A 21,970-nucleotide genomic window follows, 5' to 3' on the forward strand; every position below is an offset into this window, starting at 1 on the left:
GCTTCCCTTTCTTATACATACATACATCACTGATGCGGTCCTCTCTCCCGGATGCTATCATCTTGTCTGTGAGCTCTGCTACTTTGTTTCTCCTCCTGTCCTACCATCATGTGTGGAGCCAGAAGACCCCAGCTCTTGCTCTTTACCAAGGTTTTAGGGAAGGAAACGGACAAGCTGGCATTCTCTCCAACCAATTTGGCTGACATGTATCCTTCATGAGGAGCTCTGGAAAACTGAAAGACCCATCAACCTTTCATTAAACTTGTAAAACATCTGTCTGCAAAGACTTTTCTAATAATGATTAGAAAGAAGACAAAGGACAGGCACATCCCCAGTCTAATGTCATCATCGCTGCCATATATGAGATTGTGCTATAGCAAGACTGACAAAGAAAAAGTCCCACGGGGGTCAGCCCAGTGTAATGGTTTATGAATTTATAAGCTATTGCAGAAGAAATAGCTCCAGCCAAAACCACCATCTTTGACAGAGAATTAAATGAAAGCAACAAAGATGACTGTGCTCTTTGATTTTAAAAGCACTGGAGTTATGGCAGGAATTGCAGGGCAAGAGAAGCTCCTTTCAAGCAGTTAAATCCAGATAACTCAAGAAAGCTGCAGGTCTGGTACATCAAACATCCTATCAGAGAGCTCAGCGTCTGGCACTGCATAGTTAATGAAACATCAAAAATGGAGCGTGACTTCCCTTCACCCTCCCTGTAAAAAACACTTTCTTTCATCTACTGTATTCTGCCTGTCATGCTCAGTGAATGCTTGATGAATGCTGACCTCATGGATATGAACAGCAACAACAATAACGAGCTAACAGACAACTGTGGGCCAGGGGTTAGAGTTTTAAAGTTTAATTGGTTACCACCAGGCCCGGAATTTGTGTAGAGCATTGAGCAGGGAATGCCCTGGGGGAACTCGGTAATCCCTCAGAAACAGCAATTAGTTATGGAATCAAGAAATCTTATTTCCCCTACCTGGAAAGGGCTTCCCCAAAGCCAGATTCCTCATCAAGACAACATCTGCAACTTGACATTTGACCCAAGACCCTGAAAAAATCCAGAACTGAAGCCAGACCAATTCATGCCTCAGAGCTCTGCTCTTCTTAGCAATTTACAGTTTGGGATTGACAACTTTGGTGTCTATTAGTTCTAAGTACCATCTAAATGTCCTACTGAAAAGACCAAAAGGAGCTAGCTGCTGAGTATGGAAAGAGGGAAAGCAAGGATCACTCCTTCCCCGCCCTCCAATCTCCACGCCTAAGCACAATGGCAACATTAAAAAAAAGGTCTATAATAAGGGGATAATGAAATACAATTAACATGTTGCAGGCAGCTAATCAGAGCTTTCAGCTGGAGCTGCTGGGTCTCTCAAAGCATTTACTCTAATAAATGTATGTATATATATATGGGGGGGGGAGTCACCAAGTCTTATTAAATTCTTGTTTCACACAATCCCTCTTGCTTCCAGGACTCCTTTGTCCTGTTTTGAATTATAAGTCTAAAATTTTAACCACAACAGTTACTGCCCAGAATCTGAGAAATGCGCTTTGACTTTCTGAACATTTCTAATTGCTTTGAATCAAGAAATTAAGGGGCACACAACGAATGCATCAAGATGAGTGAATTAGCTCCCTTCTTTCCACTACCCTCTTAAATTTAATGAGGGACACATGAGCCTGGTTGTCTTTCCTTTTCTTCCACAGCCAGCTGGTTTCCCTGTATTTCAAATAGCACCCTATCCTTGACTCACCTTTGAAAGTCCTCCCACCTCCAAGTAAAAACAGATAATGAAGATGTTCCAAGTGACCCAGATGGCTGTCCACACTGCATACTAGGAGGAAGCAAAATGGAAGAGAAATCAGGAATGCAAAACAAACCGGAAAGTGACTACTGCCTGCTTTTGTATAACTAGCTTGGAGAAGATTAAAAGCTGTCCTATGTAAAAGTCATTACACATTTTAACAGTGTTGTGACCAGACCCTGAATGTTTTCAAAGGATCCCTCATTCTCTAATCTTCATGGCACGAAAGTGTCTGTCCAACTTTGGAGATAAGATTTCTGCGGCTGGACGTCTGTTTTCTGCCTAAATTAACCTAAGTTAAGATTTGCACGTGCCAGTGAGATTATTTTAAAGCTTTTCACAACTGCCTAATGGTATCTTTCCAGTCAAACTGTCCTTTTCTCTGTAGTCCACACAGATATGCATGTTTTTACCACAGCCATCTTTCATACTTAGAATACTCTCTTTCTCTCCTTACTTCTCCCATATAATTCCTTTCTTCCTTCAAGATTCTGCCGTTCAATGGCAATCTTTTACATAAATATTTTTCCTGACTCAACCCTCACCTGCTAAGTGTCCTTTCTTTCAAACTATCTGGTGCTTAACTACTTTGTGTTTATTTATATTTCATTTCTTTATATTGATTCTACATGTACATATGTGTACTTTGTTGTATCCCAGATTAGAACATAAGCTCATTGCAAACAGAGACTGTTTCATTCATTGTATTTGCATCCCTAGCACCTAGCCTATTGACTAGCACAAAGTTGGTGTTATCTATTTCCATCAATTCTTATTGATTAATTGATTCTGGGCCTTTAATTCCTAAGCTTATGCCATGGTATTATGATTCCTCCTCAATCCCCTTGCACTGATGTTGACCCAGCACTGAAAAGAAAAGACTATAAATGTAGTTTCTTTGGTTGCCATGTGGGAGCAAAGATTGATGAACTTCATAATGATATTCACAGTCAGAGATTCTGCAGATTAAGGAGTCACACATTGAATATCAGATCATGTGAGCATTTGGAGGAGAAAGAAACATAAGGTCTGTAAAACATTGCTAGAATACATGCCATGAACCTAAAACTGACTGGGGCTAACCTATGGGACACTGAGCTGAGAGGTTATTATTTTAATTAATAAATGGAAGAAAAAGACATTCGGAGGTCATTATCAGTCTTCCTAAATATTTTTAAGTCATCCTGGTCTAACTACAGATTTCTGCATATAACCCATCCCCTTCATTCCTCATTAAATCAGTTTGCAAAAGTTAGAATATGAGTTTTAAGTTTCTGCAAGTTCTATCAAGACCACGGATGATTTTGGAATTTGTGGGGCATCAGTATTAGAATAAGGCACATAGTGAATATTAGGCTTCTCTGGGACTATTCTGCCGACCTTCATTCTATTCAGTGGCTGACCAGACTATAATGGCCAAAATTACCTGGACTACAGTTTTATAGTGAATAAAAGATCTTTTTTCATTCCAATGGAGATTTGAGTGAATATAGGAATATAACAACCATTGCATGAAAATGTTCAGTTTAATTTACTTTAAGTCTTTAAGAACTGCTGATATCAACAAATTCCAGTGGAAAGTGCCCTGACTGCACAGTTGAGAGATGTGAGTTCTGGCACTTGCCCTATCACCTCATGAGGATGGCCAGGTCATTTCCCTTCTCTGGACCTATATTTCCTCATCTGTCAAATGAGGTGATAGAATGGAATCAGATCTTCTTTCAAATCCCTTCCAGCTCTACAATTCCAGGATTCTATGCAAATAAAATAGTAAAGTCTTCCTCAGCCTCTCTATGGTAGGTGACTTCTGCTAGTAACCCCACAAAAGAATGCAGGTTGATTACTTTCATGCTTCTCTCACTACTTCTCTCCCTTCACGATTCTTTGAAGTCAGCAGGAAATTTAAATCGACAATTTTCCTTTTTTGCTGAAGTAAGGACAGGAGACTTGTCAGTTTCGATTGCGGGCTGAGTTAAAGAACAGAGCAGCATAGAAAGGCTTGGGGATGGCTTTTACAGTCATCCACAATAATACACTAATTCCTTTCTCTCCATCCACCCTCCAGTTCCAGGAGAAAGAGTTTTTACTTATTTCTTAAAATTAGTATCTTATTTATTATTAATTCTAGTAACTTATGAAAAGGTCCATTTTTATAAATAAAACAAAGATGAATAGGACAGATTTTGGAGGAAAAATCAATTTTATCTTAACACAAAACAACAATCCAGAGGTGATGACTTAAAATATGCTAGACTATTTTATGTCTCTACAGAAAACAGATTCTGTTCTCTTTCAATGCATTATTTTCTGGATTCTACTCAGGCCTCTCATGATCCTCCTAGCCAAAGGGAAATTAGAATAGGCAAATATTACTTACCACCACAATGTATCGAGGCCTATACTGAATGGTTCCAAAGAGGCCCAGGATGACAATTATGATGTGAAGGAAATTGGCCAGGATGGGAGCCCATTGATATCCCAGGAAATCAAATACTTGTCTTTCTAATGCAGCAAGCTGAGGAGGGAAAAAGAAGGGAGAGAAGAGGTGAGGAAAGAGGAAGAAGCTGGAGATTTGTTATGACACATGTCATGTTAAAGTCAGGGATACTTGATCTTAACAGAATCCAGCATTTCTGGGTTAGTTGTCCAGGTATATTATTTTCCCCAGGAAAGTACATACAGGAGGAAAAATAGCAAATTGGAGCCATGCCCAAGGGATGCAAAGAGGGAAGGTAGAAGCAAGATAACAGAAGTTCCAGGAAGGGATCATTCCAAGGATGCGTAGGAATAGGGATTAGACCTGTGATTTCATTGGTACAAGGAACTCCAGGAGGGGAAAACTCCCTCCACCAAGGCAGGTTTGCATCCTCTCTGCAATTTGCAGTCTCAAGAATATTGCCTAAATAAAGCACGCTCACATAGCCAGAATATCAAAGATTTCTTGCTTCCAAGGCTGGCTCTCCATGCACCACAACATCCACCATAGCTGCCTCTCAATTTCAGTCACACAAAAATTAATTCATTTGTTTCTATTCGAATCCTCTCAATCATCTGGACTGGACCACATTTAGATCTTCCTTACTACTCCACTTATCTACAAATCCATAGGGCTAAGTAGAGATCAGAACTGTATATATTCCTGCTTTGACCATGGCCAGAAACATTCATTGAGGTGCTAGATGAACATATTCCTATATATCCACAACAACTTGGGGCAGAGACCAAAAGCTACTACAGTGAAGAGATGAAGCTGAGGAATACTGTTGAGGCACAAAATTTGTTAATTCCTTCTTCCCTACAGTTTTCCCCACTAATCTCATGCAAAATCCCTCAATCTGCAGATTGAGTTCTTCAGTTTTTCTCAGCATTCAACAGGCATCCCAAGATCAACATGTTCTGGTTTGACCCTTCCTCCTTGATGCAAGTCAAGCATATCTTCCTGGAATATTTTCCTAGATATCTCTAGGAGGCACCGATTAACATACTAAAAATCTCCCTCACCCCATGCCCCATAGGAGTGGAATGTGGACCAGAGGGAATTTCCAAAGCATTAAATCTCTGAGGATTTAGCAATACAGCAATGCCAAAAGCTTCAACCACCTGTTTTAGGCAGGGTTTAGAATCAGCAAGGGATAGACTCAGCACATGAATCACTTTCTTTATTTTATCTGTTTTTTTAGTGTCTATGCTTAGATTTTATTTTTAATAGCATTAAATTTTATTAAATTGTATTAAATTAAATACATTAAATGTATTTTCCAAATACATGCAAAAATAGTTTTTAATATTCTCTTTTGCAAAATCTTGTGTTCGGAATTTTTCACTTCCCTTGTCTTCCCTCTCCAAGACAGCAAGCAATCCAATAAGGTTAAACATGCACAATTCTTCTAAACATATTTCCATATTCATCATGCTGAAAAATCAGATCAAAAGGGAAAAAAAAACAGAACGAAAAAAACAAGTAGTCAAAAAATAACAACAACAAAAAAGTAAAAACACCATGCTTTGATCCACATTCAGTCTCCAAAGTTCTCTCTCTGGATGTGGATGGCACTTTCCATCACAAATTTATTGGAATTGCTTTGAATCACGTCATCGTTGAAAAGAGCCAAGTATGTTTGAACATATACATATATTGTAATTTTTTAAAATTATAGTTTTTATTTACCAGAGATGTACATGGGTAATTTTACAGCATTGACAATTGCCAAACCTTTTGTTCCAATTTTTCCCCTATTTAATTTATACTTTAACATATTTAACATGTATTGGTCAACCTGCCATCTGGGGGGGGGACGGAAAGGAGGAGAAAAGGTTTGGCAATTGTCAATGCTGAAAAATTATCTATGCATATATCATAAAAATATAAAGCTATAATTAAAAAAAGAAGGGAAAAAAGAAAAGAGCCAAGTACTTCAAGGAAAGAAAAGAAGCTTAAGGGGCTCCTGTCCATGAAAATCATTTGTGGATCTTCAACCCCAAGGATTCCCGTGGACAGAGTCAAAATGTATTTGTAGTACCTGTCTAGCAAGGCAAGCTGCCCACTGTCACATAACCTATCTCAGCAGCTCTGTACTGGTTAGTATAGAGGAGCTTTTTTAGTTTTAAGTCAAAGAGGATTTTGAATAAATATTGACAGCCAGAAGGTCCCCTGGCATCATCAGGAACAAGAGACTGTTATATTATTGTTATAACTCCCCTAGAACTCTTGATCTTCCTTGAGTGCTACACAGTGGCTAGGTTTGTCTAGCTTTCCATCTCTTCTGTAGAATCCTTAAGTTTTGTTAAAAGTTGGGAGCTAAGGGAGGATAGTGTCAAGGTTGAAGGGTAGTGGAATGAAGTACAGTAAGCTCTTTTTCCAAAAATCTCCTTCAAACAGATCTAGAAAACACATTGGACAGAATCCTATTTGGGAAATCAATTTTTTTAAATCCTAGTAAGTCATTTTTCCACCTCTGGTCGGCTTAGAGAGATAGAAAGTCCTATAGATAATGATGATCAGTTCTGGCCATAAGACTACTGGCTGGAGCACTTCAGCACAGGAAGAGGTTCACCAGGGCAAGAGGAGTTCCCGAGAACCATAGAAGGGCACAGTAACCTCATTCTGGATGTGGAACAAGTGCCAAGTGCAGCTTTTTTGAGTCAGAGATGCAAGAGGGGATCTGCCTATGCATACAACAGAATGAAGTACAGTAAGCTCTTTGCCTAAAAATCTGCCCACGGTGTTGAATGGTTGTAGATCCTGGGCTGCATACCAAGAGAAGAGCAAGTTTTATAGCGAGTGAAAGCATCTGTGACTTGTATTCTAGGAGCAAAGTAAGTCTCACTCCTAATTTCAAGCTTGGTGTGAAGGTTGCGGAGGAATGACCAAAGCAGGAACATAGACCAAAGGGAAGAATAAGTTCTATCACTAAATCTGCATAGCTCTCAGAAGGTTAATAATGACTGGGTCCTGCAACAATTTACTCTTAGTCAGATTCAAAAACTTGGAGAGGTAAGACCAAGGTGGACAGCAATCGGACTGTGCCCTGGATCTGACCACTTTGGAAACCCTCAAGACGTGCATGTTCCCAGTCTCAGCTGCTTTGAGAAACTAGACTACACGAGCCAATAATAGCATCAGGACCAACCCAGACTTTCCTTCTAAACAAAGTTTAGATAAATAGCATCACTTGCCTCATGTTTTGTAGCCCAGTGATATCAGAGCCAGGGCTCTGACCAGGTCTCCAGACTCCAAGCTTGATAGTCTTTTTATGTATCAATGACACTCAGGTGACTCAGTGAATTCCACTTGCTTATGATAGATGCCAATTTCTCCAAAGTAGGGAAATGCTACATATTCAGAGGTACGCTGCAGAAAGACCTCACAAAGCTATGTGAGAGGGCAGGTAAGCAGCAGATGAACACAAAAGTAGTGCACAGTGATCCATTTAGGGGAAAACATACAGAAAGCAAGGTCTTCGTAAAATGTAAGATCTTTGAGGGCAAGGGCTTTCATTTTTCCATTTGTAGATAGCAAGTAATTAACAGACGCTGAATTAGATAATCCAGACCACATTTGTGAGAATGGACATTAAGCAATTAGCTATAGACCTGAAGAGGTTTTTTTGGAGTCATTGCACATGATTCTCAGAAGCTACCAGCCCAAAGTTAATAGTTGGTAAAAAGTTCATTCAATAAAATGAAAAGCATTTGTTCAGCACTTAACTTGAGTAGTAGATAAAAATGGGGGATTATCCTTGGTTTCAAGGAGTTTACAACCGGAGGCAATACAAAGGAGTAGTGGCTAGGGAAAGATGAAGGTATGGCAAAAGGCATATTCCCAGGGTGTGAGAAGCCACAGGTATGGCTAATGGAACCATGGATGAATTAACTGACATGCCCCTTTCCAGGGCAATAATAACACTGATTTGATCATGGTCCCCGAAGCAAGAGGGGAAAAGTGGTAGAAAGCGGGGAGGCTGGTATAGTTGTGGCTGTCACAGCTGGCTAAAGGGGCTTGAATTTGTACTAGCTCATTCGTCTACCAATCGCGCCAAAGAAGAGTACAGTTATCTCTTCCATAACTGACTTTTTCCCATTGAGGTGTCAACATAGATCAGCATAAGAAATTAGTAAGAATTTGGGGGAGTTTTGCAGAAATTACAAATGACATAGACCCTAGATCAAATTCTTAGCCCAAATTTTAAAATATGGTAAAAGAAAAAGAAAAAAATTTGGACTTCTCTGGTACAAAGGGAGGGTTGTTTGGGATGTACAGAAAAATACTGAAAAAACTAAAAGGCTTAATCATTTCCTAGAAGGCTGGATCATGCTTTCCCTTTTTCTTACACTCATTCTAAACCATGGTAGACATCATGGATGAAAGTATAATCATAATCTACAACTTTCCCCCATGGCACCATGATCAGGGATCGAATGCTATACCACTCCATTGATTTTTTAAAAATTCCTCAAACATTTATTGAACACTTACTCTGCCTAAGGCACTACAGATCACTGATGTGACCCCGTCTGCAAGTTCACATCCCTACATTCTCCTCTGTGATGACTCCGTGGAGTATCAGTATCTAGAAAGAACTGCTGGAAAGGTCAATAGAAAGTCTACAGCTGAAGCAACAATGACTAACTTAGAGGCAGAATTCCAACGATCAGCATTTGAAATGGCATTCGGCAGTGACATCACTGGCATGCAAAACCAGAGAAGGCAGCCAAAGAATTGATATTTCAATTTTCAGGAAGGAAACCAAACAGCATGTCGCTAAAAGAAAGCGATTTAAAGCCTCCCGAGCTGGATAGGGTTTTGTCCTTGGAAGACAGCTGTGTATGTAGGGAATGAGGGGTGGAGAAAAAGAGAGGGGGAGGGGAGAAGGAAAGTGGGAGGGAGGAAGGTTGAAAGGAAGGTTGACGGAGAACCTGCTGTGCTTCCAAAGTAAATTAATATCTTCTTTGAAGCAACCTTCAAGTGCCACATGCTGTCATATTTTGAACTGTTTTCACTAACTGGAAAATGTTATAAAAGACCTCCCATTCATTACCACTCTGATAACAAGGCTGGCCTTTGAAATAAGAATTTATTCATTTCACAGCCAAATTCTAAATCCCCATGGGCATGAAAGATTTTGTCTCTCTCATCAGCTGCAGTGATTTATGCACCTAAGGGATTTATGCACAGTGACCTTTGCAAATCCTAAATTTGGATCCCTGCTAGATGTCAGGTTTCATGTCATTTGAGTTCAGGTACCATACATTCATACCTGCCATGGATTTTCTCTAGTCATCTAGATGGAGTAAAATTTTACCTGGCTAGCCAGGTGTGCTGGGACACTTGTAAGTCCCTGATGCTGGAGAGGCTGAGGCTGGGGGGTGTCTTGAGCTCCAAAGTTTTGGATAAATCCAACTAGGTGACACATCAACTCTAGCATCAACGTGATGAGCCCCCAGGATAGGGAGGCCATCAGGATGTCTGAGGAGCGGGCAAAGCAGCCCAACTCAGAAAAACAGAGCAAGTTAAAGCTTCCGTGCTGACCAATGTTGTGACTGGGCCCATAACACATCCAGTTTAGACCAGATAAGAAGAATTAATCTCTCCATTCCACGGTCTCTCTCCTTTCCCTCTCTGTCTCTTTCTTCTCTCTCCCTCACACGCTCTCTTTTTCCTCTCTGTCTCCATCTCTCTCTTTCTCCCTGTCTCTCCTTCCCTCCCTCTCCTTTCTGTCTCCATTTCTCTTTCTCCTCTCTCTCTCTCTCTCTCTGTCTCTCTCACTGTCTCTCTCTCTCTCTCTGTCTCTCTCTCTCTCTCTGTCTCTGTCTCTCTCTCTCTCTCTCTCTCTGTCTCTCTCTCTCTCTCTCTCTCTCTGTCTCTCTCTCTGTCTCTCTCTCTCTCTCTCTGTGTCTCTGTCTCTCTCTCTGTCTCTCTCTCTCTCTGTCTCTCTCTCTCTCTGTCTCTCTCTCTCTCTCTCACACACACACACACACAAATTCTATCTGAGTTTTAAATTCCTTTGTTTTTATTTTTAGAATTTATTTTAGTTACTTTTCAAGTAAGAACTATTTTAAAAATTAACCTCTCTCATTACCCCCCCACCGATAAGCAAAACGCCTCAGTACTTATCTAAGTAATCTAACAAAACACATTCCCACATTAACCATATCTAAAACATGCATATCACTTTCTGCATTTTAAATTAATTACTTCTGTGCCAAGAGGTAAGTGGCATATTTTATCTTCATTCTTTGGAGCTTGTGGTTTATCATTAATCATTTAGATCAGAGTTCTAAAATCTTTCAAAGCTGTTTTTCTCTAAAATGTTATTATCACTATATAAATTTACTGCTGCTCACTTCACTCTCCATCAGTTCATAAAGCTCTTCCCAGTGTCCTCAGAAATTGTTCATTTCATCATTTCTTATGGTAAAATATCTCATCACATTTACATATAATCATTTGCTTACAGAATACTCTTTTAGTTTCCAATGTTTGGCTATTATGAAAAGAGCTGTTATAAATATTCTTGTAGCCACAGATCCCTTTCTTCATTCTTTGATTTCATTTGAGATACAGACCTCAAAATGGTAAAACTGGGTCAAGGGATGTGAATAATTTGGTAACTTTCTGACTAGTGACAAACTGCTTTCCGGAATGGGAAGAATAATTCGTAGCTCCTCCAAGAGTGCTCTAACGTACCTGTTTCTTATAGCTCCACAAACAAATGTCATTTCCCTGTTTTCTCATCTTTTCTAGTCAGTAGGTGTGAGGTAGAACCACAAGTTGTTTTAATTTTCATTTCTCTAATTATTAGAGATATATAACTTTTTCATATATTTCACTACAACACAATTTATGATATGTTTTCATATTGTTAGAAATTTGTATTTCTTCCTTTGAAAACTGCCTCTTTGTCTCTTCTGAACATTAATTCTAAAGAGAAATGGTTCTTCTGACTACTGAATTCTTATTGGTTACTGGCAATCAATCAACAAGCCCTTATCAGACACCTTCTCTGTGCCAGCCACTGTTCTGGGCTCTGTAGAAACAAATTTTAATTCCTGTAAAGTGATTCTTAACTTTAAATGTCTATAGAAATATAAGCCATTATCTTTTTTTCTATTACAATGACCTTCGTAAGTCCAAATCAGTTGTCAGTTTTCATGATTCTCTATCTGCTTTGCAGACTCATTTGTTACCCAACTAGAAGTCCCAGAGATAAAAAGCTTTCGCTGGCCTGGATCCTCCTTTATCCACTTAGTCAATATTGATTCTCATGTTGTTTTCCCACTGAAGTGGAAATCAAGGTGGCTCTTTTGTTGATGGCCCACAACCATTCAAGGCCCTCTATAAAAAAGGACCTCTAAAGCTTTCAAATAGTAAAACCCTATTGAAGAAGAAAATAACAAAATGTCATTAACATTCATTTTAAATCACAGTTTAAAATAAAGCTTCCTAGTGATAATGGGGAAAGTCACTCACCATCCAGAAGCGAATTATTCCCTATTTCAAACAGATAAAAATTCACCTCTAGAAGAGGATGACATTATTCTTATTTGCTAGCTTACCCCTATCATACTCAAATACTTTCTACTGGATAAATAAAGCTAAAAATTTACATGTTTATAAATTTATGTGCTCCCAAATGAAAAGCCTATTCACATGCATTTATTCTTTGTCAATATTTAATCACAGAATCTGAAAGTTAGAAGGAATCATAGGGGTTATTTAGCTCAATCTGTGCATCCTGTGACTCCACCATAACGTTCCCAATTCCACATGTTTTCGAGCTTAGTATTCCATCCTTAGACCAAAGGACAAAGATTATATATTCACTATCTTATGAAAAAGGCTTATTGTAGTACATTTAATATAATCCTGGGGGCACAGGGGACTCCCAAATATTAGATGATGATTTCTGGGTACTAACCATATCAAGCCTGAGGGAAGTCATTGAGAATATTGCCCCCAAATACCAAAAAAAAATCCTCATGGAATGAGGATTATGCCCTGGAATGATTTATTTTCTTCTAAAAGGAACAGACTTTTAATAATTATGGATGCTGATGATAATAATAGCTAATATTTAATATAGTGCTTTAAGATTTTGCAATATTATTTCATTTTATTCTCTCAACACTTATGGAAGGTAAATGCTATTATTATTCCCATTTTACATATGAGGAAATCGAGGCAGAAGTTAAGTGACTTGCCCAGGATCACACAGCTGGTAAGTATTCCAGTTCTAACTACTATGTCCCTTAACCACTGAATGGGAAAATCTGATGGGACTAAGGCCTAGAGACTTTGCAATAATAAGTTGAGCTATAGGTAAAAAGCTGCAGGTGTTCAATTGTCTTGGATGAACATTTCCCCTCTAAATTTCCCCCCACTTCTTAATTAACATTTAAGTACTTCTTTTAAAGGTGATGATGGCTTTGGGAATTCAGGTAACACAATTCTCTCATCCAAGAATATCTGCTTTTAAATTTAAAGTTAAGAATTTGTTATTTACTAATAATCTTTTGTTTCTTGGATAGATTTCTACATTAAGTATGTAAGTCAGAACTCCCCCAGACAATGGGAGAAAAAGGTCAGAGGGGTGGGGGCATTTAGGGCCTATATAATCCTATGTTTGTACTTTGCCCTCCTCTAACCCCTTGTCTGTTGGGAGTTGCCCTGGCGAGATCACAATAAATCCCTTTTTGCCTTTTTTGTACTTCGAGTCTCTGATTTTAATTTGGGTAAGGGACACTGTCCCACACATCACCTCAGTATTGTTCATTATGTTTGAATAGACAGAAAGGATGCTTATATATAATATAAGAAGATGCTTAAGTAACCTGTGGGACTAGTAGGGCATTCTCTGACTTTGATGCAAATGCTTCTATAACAGTAATTTCCAATTTATAGACCACAGATTTAAAGCTAGAAGGGACCTCGGAATTCATCTTTTTTTGTAGATAGGGAGCCTTAGCTCAGGAAGGTTAAGCAATTTGCCCGTACAGGTAGAAATTTGACCCCAGAGGTAAGATCTGACCCCAGATCTTCGAGCTAGAACCCGTGTTCCACGCTGCTCACCATTGCTTCAATATCCGAAGACAAATTTTGGTTTTCAAATGTGAATTCCCTTGTTCTCCAAAAGACCCTCTCACAAACAAAATTAATTTTAATTCACTTAATTTTAAGTGTGTATTGATGTTTTCCATTTACCTCCAACCAAATTTACTTCAGTGTAAAAATACATGTCAGATGGGTCATCCAATCAAAATCACTATCACAGAAAATCGCTTCCAGGAAAGTTCAGAATCTCTGCTTTGTAGAGTTTATGCGAATATAAGCCCCTTGAGGGCAAGCATTTTCCCCCCTTTTTGTATCCCTAACACTCAACACAGGGATCTTTATAGAGTTAAAAATACTAATATTGCTTGTGTTGGAATTATGATCACTATATGCGACAACAAGGTGTGGTGGTAAGAAAATATCTTTGTAAAACTTGAAAGTCTGCCCAAGTTCATGGGTGTTATTTTTATTCCAACTCTAATCTACATCCCTCCTCTTGAAGTACAAAGTGTTTTTTAAATCTGGTTCTGATTAAAACACTCAACTAAAGTCACTCCTTAATTCCGAGTCCTCTGGGACTTAATCTCACACTACTGCTATGACCCCCAGGAAGTAAACTTACTTAGGAAGTTTTCCTTCTGGGGTCTCATTGCTCTAGAAGTCTGCTCCCCTCTGCCAGGTTTTACCGGGCCACCGCCTGAAAAGCTTCCATTATAGTCACGACAATAGACCGAATCCATTTTTTGAAGATTAGCCTAAGAACGGAGACTCATTACCAGTAGCTGCCTACTTGGTGAAGAATTATTTGTTCGCGGAAAACCAAGCAACAAAGAGAAATGCAAAATGGCCCTCATCCTTGTTCAGTCGCTTCCATTCCTTCGGGGACAAAGGCAGAGTGATGAGGCAGAGTGGATTCAGAATTACATTTAATTCTGATTTAAGGCCCTCTATAAGCATTAACTTGGCTATTGGTATTCTAAAAGTGCGAGCCTTGTCCAAAGACCAATAAGTAGACATAATACTGAAGGAATTGAATTGTAACAATCTTGGCATTCTCATTATAAATGAAAGCAAAACAAAGAAGGAAACCGTAGCTAAATGGGGAGGCAAATAAAGTAAATGGCAGAGATGACTGTCTCCAAAAGCAATAAGGAATATCATTTAATGGAACATTTGATCATGTTCTATTGCAGAGCTTACAAAGTACTTACTAAAAGACCACCTTGGAAGGAATCGCCGCTTATGTACTGATCTATCACCAGAATGAAGTAGAGAAATTCTTCAAAGCGTTCACTAAGACCCTCTAAATTAAATCAACGAATACTTTGACACTTCAATGCAAAGGAGCTAAAAAGTATATTGAAAAAAATGGATTAAGAAAAAGGAATTAAAGAGGGCAGAGATTTGAAAAAAAAATAGCCCACCTTTTTATCACATAACTAATGGGTCTAAGGCAGGATCTTGCATGTCAGGTCTTCCTGATACAGAGCAGCAAGGTGGCCCGGGGGATAGAGAGAGCACTGGGACCAGAGTCAGGGAGAGCTGCGTTTAAAATCAGCCTCAAACACTAACCCTTTTTGCCTCAGTTTCCTCGATTGTAAAATGAGCTGGAGAAGGAAACGTCAAACCATTCCAGTCATTCTGCCAAGAAGACCCCAGATGGGGTCACAAAGTCAGACACAACTTAACAACTTTCTGACTCCAAGTCTACTGTTCTATGCACTAATCCTGCTATTCCCCTGTCTTTTTTATGTCTCTCCTGGGAAGGAGGCACTAGATTTCTGAAATTCTACTTGTTGATGTCTTGAAGCCTCTTATTAGCTCCAAACTTTTATCTTCCGTCGGCCTAGGACTGGGGAGCGAGGAAATGAAAAACAAATTAATTTGCTCGATGATAAATTTCTCAAGCAAGTCTATGGTCACTTCCCTAGATTACACCGAATTATTCAGAAAAGATGACTTTTCCCAAATTGCTGAGAAGCCTACTTTTTAGGCAAATTTAAACAGCGGTGTCTGTGTATGTGAACTTTTAGAAACGGATTACTCTAACTAACCCTTTCATTTTAGAAACAGGGAGCCAGGGGCAGCTAGGTTGCTCAGTGGATGGAGTACTGGTCCTGGAATCAGGAGAACACAAGTTCAAATCCAGCCTCAAACACTAGCTGTGTGATCTGGATAAGTCACTTAATCTGCTTCCTGCCCCCCCCCCCCAAAAAAAAAAAATCGGGAAAATAAGACCCAGAGAGAAAAAGTAGTAAATAGCAGTGCTCAAACTAGTCATCCGGGACACTAATGAACTTAAGGAAAGGGAGGATAATCTCTGCAAATTCCAGGAAAAAAAAAAAAGTTTATTTGGATTATCTTTAGAATAGAATTTATCAGTGCTGCTTCCAAGCCTTGTACATAATTCCCTCTTCTCATCAGATTCACAGCGCCTCGGTACATCCCTGAGTTCTTCCCCCCCCCCCCGCCCCTTTTCAGTGTTCCACCAATATTCAGCATCTCCCCTTCCTGTAGCTCTGGTATTACATTATTATATCACATCTATATAATATCATATTATATATATATATAAAGGTTTCTGACATGTCTGAGCCTTGGGGGTGGATATGGGTCAGAACTCAGTACCAGAGAGAAGTAAAAAGCTCTGATACTGAGCATATATCCCAGGTTCAGAGTCATGTTGGGTAAGATAACTAAAACTTTGATCAAGGATGCTAAATCTGTGGGGCACTGTTAGTATCTGTGATTATTAAGTAGGAGTGGTAGAAAGAACAACTCAGCACCAAGTTAACTATAATTAGTTAAACCAGGGAGCTACAGGACAGTGTGCTGGGCGAGCCCCTCGGGCATTCACAAAGCACTAGTAGCTCCCGCAGAAAACACCCTACTGTTAGCGTTCTAGGGTCTTTGTCCCCTCACGTGAAATCAGCTTTTGTACCACTCACTCTGGGTACAGAAATTCCCACTTGGGTTTGGGTCTGGAATCACAATCCGAGTTTAATTATGCTGTTCTTTCAAAGAAAACCTCGGCTCTAAATCAGAATGAGGTTAAAAGCCCTCCTCAGGAAGCCATCTAGAGTTTCCAGGGCCTCAGGCCACTGCAGCCCTTGTCCCAAAAATGCTATGGAGGGTATCCTGTCCTTTTCTAAAGCTATACCTTGATGGGGAAAGCCAGGCTGACCCAGTCTGTCAAGTCCGATCCTGTGCTCACCATCCAGACGGGTGTCCTCATCCATCAGACTTGGTAGACAGCTCCTCAGCTCAACTCCATTTGATGAAAGTGACTGGAATTTGGAATTCTCACAAAGCCTCCTGGCATCCTTTCTGAACATTTGGAAAAATTGCAGAGAGAGATTCTAGAACAGAGCCCTGGAGCAAAGGTGTCAATCTCCTGGCCAGCAAATCTGAGTACAGTGAGAACCAGATTAAAATGTAATTGTGGACTCTTGAACAAAATAAATAAAAATACAATAGAATTAGATAGCGTTAATTTGTGGGGTTTTAGTTAATATGCTGGCCCACAGGGGTCTATGTCTATTTGGATTTGACACCACTGCCCCAGAACATGGATTCAGAGTATGGACTTGGACTTTCTAGCCCACCTGGGACCTTCTCCTCTATCAAGTAAAGATAAAGTCCCGTGGCAGAAAACACCAAACTACTGCATTGATTTGGGACTGAGGAGATTCTCTAAGTAAAATCAGTTTAAACTAGGTCTCTTACACCTTCGAGGCCCCTCCCCTCCAAGCCCGTCTTTCTGTGGTTGTTCACTGGTGCCTCTCTGTGTAGCCCTATTTGGGGTTTTTGTGGCGAAGACACTAGAATGGCTTGTCCTTTCTTTCTCCAGCTCGTTCCGCAGATGAGGAAACTGAGGGAAAGTGGCTAAGTGACTTGCTCAGGGTCACACCGCTTTGAGCTTTGGATCTCCCTGGCTCCAGGTCCAGCACTCTATCCACTGAGCCACCTAGCCGCCCAAGCATATCTAATTGTACTAAACAGCCAACTGCTCTTTCAGTCCGAAATATAACGATCTCCCCAAGAGCTAATTTTCTTATCTGAACCAGTCTGGGAAGGTTTTGCCACAACCTGCTCCACTGCAGGGTAGAGGGTCTTACCCAAACCAAAGGCACAATTCATTCTATATTCAGCCCACAAATATTTATTATAAGTGTTGTCAAGGTAACCCTCCTTAAGGCTCTGGCAATCCCATTCCCAGCATGCCTTTCAGGGTAAGAAAGATCTGGGGTCTAATTGAGCTGGGTAGCTCTGTACCCCGGGAGGTCTGTTTGGTCAGCACTGCCATTTAATAAAGCAAACACCATTCTCAATTAAGCCGAGGCCCTGGGCTCCCTGGAGCTGCTTAAATGCCTCAGGTTCATTACACCCTCAATGGCACAGGCATGTGGGGGCCTAGTGGGTAGGTGCCTGAAATGCCATTTCATGAAGTCTTCTAATAATTCATCCTGTTGTTTTATATTGGAAGTTCCCAGGACCCGTCGTCTCCAAGAACTGCAGCTAGCTGATAGATTGTAAACAGCCTCTCGGCCTTTAGCCAGGCTCTGTCCTTGTGGTAGTAAACTTACAGTTAGAAATAGGCCAAGGAGGGATTCATAAGCATCTTGGAGGACAGGCCCAATTTTTAGTCATTATGGGTTACTCTCCTTCACTCCGCAGCTACCCGGGACTAAGCTTCACAACACATTCAACCGGGTTGTTTTAATTTGCAAGTATCTGGATACATATGTCTAGTTAGGATGCTCGGTGGCTCACAGCACTGGGCCCAGAGTCAGGAAGACCTGTGTAGTACCTGAGTAAATCACTTTACCCCTGTATGCTCCGGTTTTCCCATCTGTAAAATGGGGACAATAGTAGTATCTACCCCCTAGGATTGTTGTAAAGATCAAATGAGAGATTTGTAAAGCGCTTAGCAAAATGCCCCTCTCGTAGTAGACTGTTTACTAATGCTCCTTTTCTTCTCTTCCGTCAGCGTACTTATTTTGGATATTCCCTCAGCACGTCTGTGCTCAGACAATAGCAGCAATAATCTGTAAATACCTTGATTGGGGCAGAGTTAGGCGGAAGAAAAAAAAGGGGAGCAATCGGGGTGGTCAGGTAGGGCTGATTTATAGAGAATTTAGACTTCCTTCCAATCCCATCCCTCCATCCTGTAATACCGGCACAGATTTTAGAGCTGGAAGAGACCTCAAAGGCCAGTAAGTCCAAACCTCTTATTTTACAGATGAGAAAACAGAGACAAAGAGCGATTAAGTGACTTAAGGGTCACATAGATAATTAACTAAAACAAGATAACAAGGCTGAGGCAGGATTTGAATCCAGATCCCCCAATTCCATGTCCAAATCTGCTACATCATCATTCTAGATTAGAAAGCTAAAACTGTGATGTCTAGAAAAAGCATTATCTACTATGTGCTCGGCACTGTGCTCAGTGTTTTACAATTATCATTTCATTTGACCCTCACGACAGACAAGGGAAGAAGGCGGTATTATTATCCCCATTTTACAGATGAAGTAATGGAAGCAAATGGAGGTCAGCTGAGTCTAGGTTTCTATTGAGTTGACTCCCCAACTCTTGGGGATGGGACTGGGTACATGGGAATTCACTAGCACTGAGCTTTCCCATTCAGCCCCAACTTAAGCTGGCAATAACTATTCTGCCCCATCCTGTCTACCCCAGGGGGAAGCTCATGGCAGCTGGCTGCACTCTTGGGCCCCTTGTCCTTCACTCGGCTTCCCCGGACCCAAAGCCGATGATCTTGGCTCTGTGTACCAACCAGGCCTCGTGTTCGGCTCACCTGTGGCTCACTCCTAAGCCGTGGAAACAGGCCAGTTTCAGAACCTACTCGACGAAAAGATTAGGTAATTTCCAGAGGATTTAAGAGCCAATACAAATCCATCTAAGCCTAGACTTCAATCAGATTGGCCAGATTATGAATTTATCCTTGGGAGACAGGGAAAGGGGGCAGAAGGTTCTCCTGCAGTTTCTTTTAAGCAGCCCAGTGGCATTCCTATCCCCAGTATTGCCCTGGGGTGGGCATTCAGCTATAATTGTGTCTGCTCCTGCTGTACGCCCAGATTGCCTGGTTATTCATAACAGAAGGAGTTTAATGAAAATTATAATTAGTGCCCCATGGTGAACCTGGAGATCAGCCCTGGCTGGGCTACCAATTTACATGACAAATCAGTCCCTGGTTGCTTTAGAACCTGAGGGACAGAAGGAGAGACAGCAAAGAGGGGAGGGAGAGCCGCATCAATGGAATCAGCCCAGAGAGCTCACCACCGCAAAGCAAAAAAAAAAAAAAAAAAATTTATATATATATATATATATATATATATATATATATATATATATATATATATATAAGCAGCTGACCACTTCTTACCCCCTGCCCCAAATGCCCTTCACTCAATTCCTCAGGGACCTTCCGTAGATTTGTTTTTTGGGGGGTGCCCCCATGCACATGCACACACTCGATTGAGCCCCCTCCCCGCCATGGTAGGTGCTGCCATGATTAGCCTGGGCATTTTCTTTGGGGGGGAAAAACTAAGAGACAAAGCAAAACTCTGGGTTTTAAAACAACTCTGAAAGGATCTTTGAAAAAGAAGGGGATGAGCCCTTGGCCCCTTCAAGTAAAAGAAAAAAAAAGCTGGCTTCTCTGAATATCTCTTTACTTTATCCCTACACTTCTGATTTACTCCTGATTCACACTAAATTACTGCCAGGAAATTGCTGAATCTTGAATCAAAATCTGAAGTTCTAACAGCCACTAATTCACAGAAAGTCAGCTTTTCCCCTTCTATGCAGGCTTCCAAGGCACATCTTGCTCTAAATTATGGCTTCTGTAGTGTCCTAGGAAGGTGCTACCATAATTGAGAAGGCAGGTCAGCTTTAATGAAGGCACCCCTATTTCCCCAGTCCACCCCAACTCTGGACGAGCCCACGAGCTTTAAATAAAAGCAGAGAGCCATGATATTAAGAGATCATATTAGGCTTACCCATAATAATGGGATGGTGGAACATTTACAGGAGGGGTTAGGAGTCAGTGCCAGTGTTTAGCACAGTGTCTGGCACCCATTAACTACTTTTATTATAACTTTTTATATTTTTATATATAACTTTTATTATAACTATTTTAAATGCTTGCTGACTGATTGAGACCAGATCTTCCCCTGGCCTAAGCTTTTGGAAGACTCTGGAGCTGTTATTGTTGTTGTCCCTTTGTTCTCGAAGACCAGTGATAGCATGAGGGAGGTGTCTTGATTTAGTTGTGAACTGAAAAGTCTTCTGCCTTATTTTTTCCTGCAGAATTACTGAAGTCCAGTAGCAAGGGAAAAGTCAGGGCTAATGGCAACGGTCTCAGATGCAGTGGATGACCTTGGCCTTCCTAAATTGGAGTCTTTCTGCAGACTCTTTGATCCCAAAGTGTCTCTACTGGGCCTGTATCCCAAAGAGATCTTAAAGAAGGGAAAGGGACCTGTATGTGCAAGAATGTTTGTGGCAGCCCTCTTTGTAGTGGCCAGAAACTGGAAGATGAATGGATGTCCATCAATTGGAGAATGGTTGGGTAAATTATGGTATATGAATGTTATGGAATATTACTGTTCTGTAAGAAACGACCAGCGGGATGATTTCAGAAAGGCCTGGAGAGACTTACATGAACTCATGTTGAGAGAAATGAGAAGAACCAGGAGATCATTGTCCATGATCACTTGACTCTTTTCAACAATGAGGTGATTCAAGGCAATGTCAATAGATTCAAGATGGAAAATGCCATCTGCATCTACAGAGAGAACTATGAAGACTGAATGTGGATTGAAGCATAGTTTTTTCACCTTTTTTATTGCTTGTTTTTTTTTCTATCTCATGTTTTTTCTCTTTTGGTCTGATTTTTCTTACATAATATGACAAATATGAAATTTTTAAAAAGAATTGTATATATTTAACTTATACTGCTTTTTGTCTTGGGGAAAGGGGAAATAAGGGAGGGAGGGAGAAAAATTTGGAACACAAAATAAATTGCTAAAACTATCTTTACATGTATTTGGAAAATAAAATATTGAAAAAAATTTAAAATTAGGGTCTTTCCCAGGTTTCAATTTGTCTGAGGCAACAATGACTAAGGGGTATGTAAAAGTTGAAACCAAAGATGCCCTAGTTTATCATCACAAAAAAATATCAATCTAGAAGGGGAAAGATCCTCAGAGTTTATGGCCGGCTTAGAAAGCAAGTGCGATTTACAGTCAATCTGAGCCATCAAAATCTAAACAAGGAAATACTTCCAAGGCTTGAGCAAGGGGGCAAACAAGTCATTGGCAACGAGTCATAGAGTGAAAGCCAGAGTGACTTGGATTTAAAAGTTAGTCAAGTAGCTGCATGTGAAACACAAATACTTTTTTAAAGCCTGTTTTTTCAGAGCTATATTTAAAGAAATTGTAAATTAAAATGTAGAACAAGGCAAATCACCCAGATCTGAGTACCAGAAAAAGAGGAAAGGGAGACCAAGGGGCTCTGATTATATGGAAAGTTTTCCCTTTGGGCCTCTTGTCCTTTGAGTCCCTTGATATTTTCCATGTGTCGGGGTGGGAAGTC

The 21,970-nt window shown here is 40.3% G+C and overlaps 1 protein-coding gene across 2 annotated transcripts in view; it reads right to left on the reverse strand.

The window, feature by feature from the left end:
• Positions 1-21,970, reverse strand: part of NKAIN4 (sodium/potassium transporting ATPase interacting 4) — a 119,411-nt gene that overhangs the window by 59,250 nt on the left and 38,191 nt on the right. For both annotated transcript variants that reach the window (XM_074288830.1, XM_074288829.1), the window contains exons 2-3: positions 4,186-4,323; positions 1,758-1,838 (exon numbers count right to left, since the gene is read on the reverse strand). In XM_074288830.1, the coding sequence (XP_074144931.1) occupies positions 1,758-1,838; positions 4,186-4,323 (219 nt within the window). The remainder of the gene's footprint in view (positions 1-1,757; positions 1,839-4,185; positions 4,324-21,970) is intronic.

The sequence above is a fragment of the Sminthopsis crassicaudata genome, chromosome 2 (assembly GCF_048593235.1).
Source record: "Sminthopsis crassicaudata isolate SCR6 chromosome 2, ASM4859323v1, whole genome shotgun sequence".
Taxonomy (NCBI): domain Eukaryota; kingdom Metazoa; phylum Chordata; class Mammalia; order Dasyuromorphia; family Dasyuridae; genus Sminthopsis; species Sminthopsis crassicaudata.